The 7,647-nt window shown below is 56.1% G+C and overlaps 1 protein-coding gene across 2 annotated transcripts; it reads left to right on the forward strand.

Annotated features, from left to right (window-relative positions):
* Positions 1 to 4,629: 4,629 nt before the first annotated feature.
* Positions 4,630 to 6,610, forward strand: HELT (helt bHLH transcription factor). 2 transcript variants are annotated; one of them, XM_027123026.1, is made up of 4 exons: positions 4,630 to 4,737; positions 5,176 to 5,280; positions 5,555 to 5,651; positions 6,080 to 6,610. In XM_027123026.1, exons 1-4 carry the CDS (start codon positions 4,711 to 4,713, stop codon positions 6,577 to 6,579), a joined length of 729 nt encoding a protein of 242 aa, XP_026978827.1. In that variant the 5' UTR covers positions 4,630 to 4,710; the 3' UTR covers positions 6,580 to 6,610. The 2 variants fall into 2 exon arrangements, with proteins under 2 accessions (XP_026978827.1, XP_026978828.1); XM_027123027.1 differs by having other exon boundaries at positions 6,083 to 6,610.
* The last annotated feature ends 1,037 nt before the right edge of the window (positions 6,611 to 7,647 follow it).

The raw sequence follows: 7,647 nt of genomic DNA on the forward strand, positions 1-7,647 counted from the left end.
AGAGAAGTCACCAACCCAATAGGATGTGTGCTGCATGGCTTCTAGGATGGGCACTGGGGGTGAATGGGCACTGAGGGTGACTGCTGTGTTGAGGCTTCTGTACCGGGGTCTGACACAAACACAGACCTTTTCTTCCTTATGAGAGGACACGCCCCTGAGCCATGTCCTTTTCTGAGTGGTGTTCCCAGCCTCTGGCTCACATCAGTGCCCACAACGTGCTGTCATCACTGGACTTGGGAGAAGCAGGAACATGTGGACTGAGGCCCAAGGACACAGTTGATGCCTCTGACAGCTATCACACCAGCCAAAGGCAGCAGGTGTCCTACAGAATGTCTGCCAGTCCTGAATCACAGCGTCCCTACTGGAACTCTCCTTGCAGTAACAAAGGAGTAAACTGAGGCCGTGGGCCCTGGAGGTCACACAGCAAATCAACAAACACTTGAGACAGTGGCTTGCTGTGCGCCATTGTCATTCCCAGTTCCCCTCGTGGCACCTCAGATTCTTCGGTGGGAAAATGGGTATCGGACCTGATGCTCTTCTGGGCTTCTTTCAGAGGAAACGTCCTACAGTCCCACATTCTGGGATCCTATTCGCTTCAGAAATAGAGCCCAACGTGGGTTCTCTTTGTGCCTTGACCTCCTGGTACTTCAGAAGTACAGGAGAGTCAGCTACCGCTGTGTTTTCTCCACTCTCTGACAAGACTCCTCACATTTCTCCACTTGATAAAATCCCCAGGCCCACTAATGAATCTACAAAGTCTGTGTACTAAGATGGGAGGAAGAGGGAGAGATTTGAAATCACCCAGAACACTTCGTCTTAGAGCAATTTGGCTGAAATGACCAAATACCCACTAGATTTGTTTTCTTTCCATTCATTACCCCTTCCCCTTCCCAAGCCCATAAACCCTCAGTTTCTAGAGTTGGAAAGAAACACAAAAGAGTCAATTTTTCAGTGTTTGGAAGCTGTGTGTCAAATCTATGTAGCTAAAACATTTTTTTAAAGTAAAAATAATAATATTAACAATAATAAACATTTTCTGTTTATGATTGCTGTATTCTCCAACAAAGGTCTTCAGATGCCAGGAGTCTAAGTACAGACTACTATTGAATTAGCATCGTCTAATTTCTAAGTAGTCTTACTTCCTAGCTTTCCTTTGATTTGGATGCTAATGTTTGAATCACTTGAAATGGTCATGCTGTTGAGTTGAGGGGCTTCTGAACTTGGAGCCTTTTTTCAGCCTCACACCCCATGGGAGACACTGCTGGCCACCAAGCACCAGGTGATGTCACCTGTGCGAGGGAGCATCTAAAGGCCCCCCATCATTTGCCTAATTTGGGTCGATTTAACAAACCTCAGGCCAAATACTGGGGCTTTTTTATGGAGAGTGAAGCTTTCTCAGCAATGGGAAAAACTATGAAATGAATGAAAATATCACACAACAGCACAAACCCCACAAAACACCACTATGTGAGAACCACTGTAGAAGTGAGTTCCAGGCAAAGTAAAACAATTCATTGAGTAGGTAAGCCTTCTTTTAGGTGCTCTGCCCATGTTTACTTCCTTCATCCCAGTGGCCACCTTGTGACCTGGTAGATACAGTAATTATCTCCAATTTACAGAGGAGGAAACTGAGGCACGGCAGGATTCAGTGAACAGCCTGAAGCCTCACCCAGCTGGTATGTGGTGGAGCTGGAATTTGAACGACTGTTTGGCTCCAGGGACCAGAGCTCTTCATTATTCTGCTCTCATTTTGAGTGGAAACTCGGTCACCATCAGGGAACACTTTATCACCATCCTGGGAAGTAGGAGTAAAGGGACGATGACTGTGAGGGTCCCAGCACCCCCTTTCTGGCAGTGTGATTCAAGCCTTCCTGCCGGGAAGACAAAAATAAAACACACCCTTCCCCTCACCTGAATGGGAAAAGGCTTTCCCAGCCTTCCAGAAAGGGCTGCAGACCCAGAGGACCTGGTGAGGATGGCCACCTCTCCACCCCACTTTCCCTCACTTCCCCACCTTCATTTGGGCCCCTCCCCCAAGCCATATGAGGGGACTTGCAGCCCTGGGCAAGATCTGGAGCCCAGCTCCCAAGCAAACACGGGAAATTAAACAGTTTGCACAGAATGAAGTTTGGCCCGTGGAAGGTGCCCGCAGCTGGCGGTTAACACCAGCTGTAAGAGGATCAACTCCTAGTCCGCTGGCTTAAAAAGGGGATAGGGGTGAGAAGTGTGCGCGCTCCCTTTTACCCATTCACGTTAGTTAATTTGGATGATAAGGGTTCGTGTTTAATCCCCTTGTGTGCGAGTGAATATACTGAAATCGACAACCTCTGAGAGGGCACCGGCGGCTGGCAGAGCAACCTGCGGGAGGGTGCGGGTCGTGCCCAATCCAGCGTGAAGTAGAAAAGAAACGTCGAGAGGAGACTGAGAGTACGACGGGGAGGACACCCTAGGGGTGCGTGGTGCGGACCGAGCCCCACACCTCCCAGACTGCAGCAGGTGGGCTGCTCGCGTCCCCGAGGCCCGGCCCGCCAGGCCCGCCTCTGCGCCCTAGGAGTCCCCTAGGTGCCACTGGAGAGCAGGGCTCCCCCCCAGCCACCTCTGCCAAGGACTAACAACACCCAAAGGGAGAGCGCGGGCCCTGCCGTAGTCCAGCAGAGGAGAGAGAGTTTAGGCAAGGTGGGGAGCAGAGAGGGAGGGAAAGATGTGTCAGGAGAGGTCTTGGTTGTTCTCAAATGCAACAGATTAGAAAAAGGTGAGAGCTCAGCGGCTCCTGAGCAGGTCATAGAACAAAAAGCATTTTTACAGTTTCCATCTGCAAGAAACCTGGCCCCCACGCACAGCCCGCAAGCCTGGAGCCCCCAGAACTCGGGTTCCGGCGCAGCAAGTGCCAGCGAGGCCTGGCGGTCGGGGAGGAGGCCCCCGGCTGCTGGGCCCGGCTGCCCGCAGAGGCGCAGGCGGAGCAGAGCTCCCAGCCGCCGCCGCCCCCCTCCTGCCCCTCGCGCCAGCCCAGCAAATTTCCTCCCTCCTTTCGGTTCGTGCCTTCCCTCCCTCCTCCTCCCCCGATATATTCGCTCTCTAAAACCATAAAAAAGAGATCAACCTCCCTAACTTCACGGAGCCCTTTTCAGTGACAAATATTGATGCCCAAAGTGTCTGCGCTCTCCCGCCCCCAAACTTTAAGGCGCCCGCGAAAGGGAGACATAAAAAGTTAACAATGCTGTGAAAATATGTTTGCAGAAAATAGACAATCGTTGGATTAAACGTATTCAAGTATGAAATAATGCCTTTTTGTGTCAAAACTTGGGCGATGGGCGGGTACAAAAGTTCCCTGTGGCAGCTACTTGCTCCCTTTGTGAGCCGTGCGCTTTGGCGTCTCCACTTGGGCGCATTACTTAGAGCCCTCTAAGCGCGATTGTTTCTCCCTTTCTAATGACATTTACCGGATCAAAACATGCTGTTAATTCGATCAGAAGGCTTCACCCTCTCTGACAAAGCCACAATAATTTCTCCTGAAGTTTGTTAAATTGACCAAAATTAGGCAAATGAATAGGGGTCTGTAGGCGCCCCCTCTCGCAGGTGACGTCGCATAATGCTCGCCTGGGCCAGCTGCATTCCCCCTTTTCTTCTCAGCCCACTCTTCTCCGTGTTGCCCCCCAATCCTCCCACCACCCCCCTCACACACACACACACACACACACGCACACACACTCACACACACGCCTGCCTGTCTTTCCTCCCCCACCCTCTGGCATTATTAAAATTTAGCCCAATGAAACTATTCATACTTTTCAATGGACATTTTCCTTATAGGATAATAGGCTACAAATTGAGCCTCTTCCCCCCGCGAAGAGAGAGCCCGAGGGGGGGAGAAAAGAAAGGCGGCGATGTGGTCAGGGAGTAGGGGGGAGCGTCGCGTGCCAAAGACCTGCGGGAGGGGCGAGGCGAGGCGGGAGCCTCTTGTGCCCGCCGCAGCCCCACACCTGCCGGGATGTCCGGACAAATAAAGCGGTGTAAACAAAAAGGGGGGAGATGGACGTGTCACCAAGTCGTGTGAGAAAAGCCTGGGAACAAACGGGGCGCCTCCGTCTCCAAGAGCTCTCCCTTGAACCCGGCGGAACAGCCTATTAAAGGCTTACTTAATTACTTTAATGACTCTGGACAGGCTTTAAAACGCACTCGGCGCTGAGACTGCGGGCTTGCTGGGATTTGTAAACAGGCAATCGTGTGAGACTCAGCGGTGGGACTAAAGGAGGCGACACTGTTTTGTGAGGGTCCTCGCCCCCCGGCGCCCGCGGCCGCTGCGCCCCTGCGCTCGCTCGTCCGCGGGCGCAGGTTTACCGTCTCCTTCCCGCCCCGGCTGTTGCCATGCTAATGTTATTCCCCCGCCGGTCACGTGTCCTTTGAAGGGCCACGTGGATTAACAAAGCTGATCTGCCCCCAGCTCGCCCCCCTCGGCTGCTAATTTTTTTTTCTTAACTTTAAAAAAAAAAACTGATCTTGAATGCATGCATCCCCCAAACGCAGCTCCCCTAATCCTATGGAATAATTCAAGTCGTGAATGCACTTGGAGCCCTGGATGACCGCTTTATAAGGCAGCCCCTGGTAGTTGGGAGGCTGCAGTCTACCTGGGACACTCGAGGAGGCACACGAGGCGAAAAGTGGACGGGTGCCTCGCGCCACCGCCTCTCCCGAGGGCGCGTACTGACCAGAATGTCAGGAAAGCTCAAGGAACGCAAAGTGAGTCGGCTGAGCCCAGATGGCTCTTGCGCCAACAGGGTGGGGGCGTCTGACGCCCGCAGCACCACCTGGCTGGACCGACGGGCAGGGACATTATCACACGGGACTTCTCCTGGAGAGGAATCCTGAGTGGTTTGGGAAGGGGATGAGGATAGAGGGAGGGGACGCCTCAGTCAGGGAGGAGCCCACGCCTGGAGGCTGGTGGCCACCTCCCCACTGCCCTGGTGCTCAGCACGGCGGTGTGGCCCAGCGGACGCTGGAAAGGGAGCGCACCAGCGCGGGTGTGAGAAGGCAGAGCTTATGTGACCCACTGTGGAGGGACAGGGGCCTGGGGCGAGTCCCTGGGCAGCGTTGAGGGCTGGGAGACAGCTGTGCCAGCCGTGCCTTTCACGACTCTCTGGGCAAAGCCATCCTAAACGTACAAACCTCTGTTCGCAGAGAACCCCCGTTTCCCACAAAGTGATAGAAAAGCGGAGGAGAGACCGGATTAACCGCTGTTTGAACGAGCTGGGCAAGACGGTGCCCATGGCCCTGGCGAAGCAGGTAACGTCGGCGGCCGAGAAAACGGTGCTGGCGCTGGGGATCCTCTGCCGCCAGTCTCGGCAGTGATGCCGGGAATCTGGAGCCTGAGAGGGCCTTGCACGTGTGGGCTCCCTTCCCGGGTGCCTGAGCGCTGAGTGAGCCCCGGGCGGCCCTCGCGCAGATCCACAGCAGCGCCCCACTCGCTGGTCCTCTCCGGATAAAACCTTGCACCCAGCCTGCCCGGGTTGGCCGGCACCCGCTGGGCCGCTTCGAGGAGCCCTTCCTCCTTTTGCAGAGTTCCGGGAAGCTGGAGAAGGCGGAAATCCTCGAGATGACCGTTCAGTACCTGAGAGCTCTGCACTCCGCTGATTTTCCCCGGGGAAGGGAAAAAGGTGGGCGCGGGTTGCGCAAAGGGGAACCTGGACAGGGACCGTGCGCCACACGGAGACCTGGTGGCGGGAGTGGGAGTGAAACGGCGCTCGCTAGAGGTCTCTCGCTCTCTGGATGCTGCCGGGGCGGGGGCGGGGTGGAGGTGGGAGCGGACTCCTGTGACAGCTAGGGGGACTGGAGCACAGGTGTCTGGGGATACAGGTTCCGCGGCCTCCTCTCAGGTGGGGAGGGTGGGGTCAGACTCTTAAGGAAAAGGAAGTCGCTAGTTGGCGTTTTTCCAGTCTCCAGAGTAACAAGAGGAGAGGGCGGGCGTCCAACGGAAACTCGGGCCAGGAAACGTGATGGGAGGTGCTTGGCCCCCGCCTCGCACTCCCGGTCGGAAAGGGCGCTCACAGTTTTTTTCTTTCTACGGTTTTTCTCGCCCCTCCAGCAGAACTGCTAGCGGAGTTTGCCAACTACTTCCACTACGGCTACCACGAGTGCATGAAGAACCTGGTGCATTACCTCACCACCGTCGAGAGGATGGAGACCAAGGACACCAAGTACGCGCGCATCCTCGCCTTCTTGCAGTCCAAGGCCCGCTTGGGCGCCGAGCCCGCCTTCCAGCCGCTGGGTTCGCTCCCGGAGCCGGATTTCTCTTATCAGCTGCACCCAGCGGGGCCCGAGTTCGCAGGCCATAGCCCTGGTGAGGCGTCCGTGTTCCCGCAGGGCGCGGCCCCGGGGTCCTTCCCCTGGCCACACGGCGCGGCCCGCAGCCCGGCGCTGCCCTACCTGCCCAGCGCGCCCGTGCCTCTTCCGAGCCCTGCGCAGCAGCACAGCCCCTTCCTGACGCCCGTGCAGGGCCTAGACCGGCATTACCTCAACCTGATCGGCCACGCCCACCCCAACGCCCTTAACCTGCACACGCCCCAGCACCCCGCGGTGCTCTGACGCCGACTCGCCCGCAGATTTCTTTGCGCTTCGGGCGCTGCCTGGGAGAAATACTGTATATTGTACAAGTGTAAATACGGTGCCAACAAAAGAGCTGGGTGGGGGAAAGCCAAAAGCGAAAGAGTCTTCTGAAGGATCTCCCCCTTGGCAATAAACGTTTTCTGAAGGTACCAGAAAGATGGATTTCTTGTTACCTTCTGCTCTTCCAAAACTCACCCCCTCCGAGGTGTCTCGGGCGCAAGGCTGATAGGGGCCAAGGTGACGGCCCTCAATAGTCTGGGTGGGGAAGGGGGCGGGTCGCTGCGGTGTCTGAGGAGGCGGGGAGGCTAAGTGGAGGGGTGGCTTACAGGCTGGATTCGCGTTTCCCCCGGGGCTCCAGACCCGCACGTGCCTCGGGCGCACCTTGGGCATTTGCCTGGGGGAAGGGCAGACTCGAGGAACAGGGCCCTCAGCTCTCAGAAAATACAAATCGAAGGACCCTCCCCAAGCAGGCTTTGGCGGACTTTCGCCAGTTCCGACCTGGGCGCCCTTCCCTAACCCGGGACGAGGCCCCGGACACGCACGCACCACATGCCCGCTGGTCTGGAGCGCGCCGAAACTCAGACCATCGGGATGCGTGACTAGGTTTACGGCCTCAACCTGTCTGGTAAAAAATATGTAGAGGAGGTAGCTTCCGAGTGTGGCTTAGAAACAACAGACGATGAAGTTTATCTTCGAATGACAACTACTCGTCGGCACCGAAGGGTTCGGGAAACTGGAGTTGCCTTTGGCGCACAAATCAGCTCAGCTTAGGGGCCGCTGGGCAACCTGGTGAGAGGCCGCCAGCGACCGGGTTGGGAGACGTGCTCCCCCGAAAGGATTGTTCCCTCTGCCCACACCCACATCCGGCCACTGGTGCGGCGTTGAGACGCTGGGTTCTTGGGCCTGCTGAGAAAGGCTTCTCCACCTTTTCCTGGGGGAGGGGGATTTTAACCTCCTCGCTCCACCCAGAACATAGGAACGTTTTGGGATCTAGGGAAGACTTGGCTAGTGATCTGTAAGGGGCTTGTAGTTTTCAACGACAATTCG

Source organism: Aethalodelphis obliquidens, unplaced genomic scaffold (assembly GCF_003676395.1).
Source record: "Aethalodelphis obliquidens isolate GAN/ISIS:26980383/991018 unplaced genomic scaffold, ASM367639v1 scaffold25, whole genome shotgun sequence".
NCBI classification, from domain to species: domain Eukaryota; kingdom Metazoa; phylum Chordata; class Mammalia; order Artiodactyla; family Delphinidae; genus Aethalodelphis; species Aethalodelphis obliquidens.

Excerpts from the sequence above, each read along its gene's own strand:
- HELT (XM_027123026.1), top strand. The coding sequence starts at position 4,711 with ATGTCAGGAAAGCTCAAGGAACGCAAA. Across the intron at positions 5,281-5,554 it reads CCATGGCCCTGGCGAAGCAG|AGTTCCGGGAAGCTGGAGAA; the intron begins GTAACGTCGGCG and ends CTCCTTTTGCAG. Across the intron at positions 5,652-6,079 it reads TCCCCGGGGAAGGGAAAAAG|CAGAACTGCTAGCGGAGTTT; the intron begins GTGGGCGCGGGT and ends TCGCCCCTCCAG.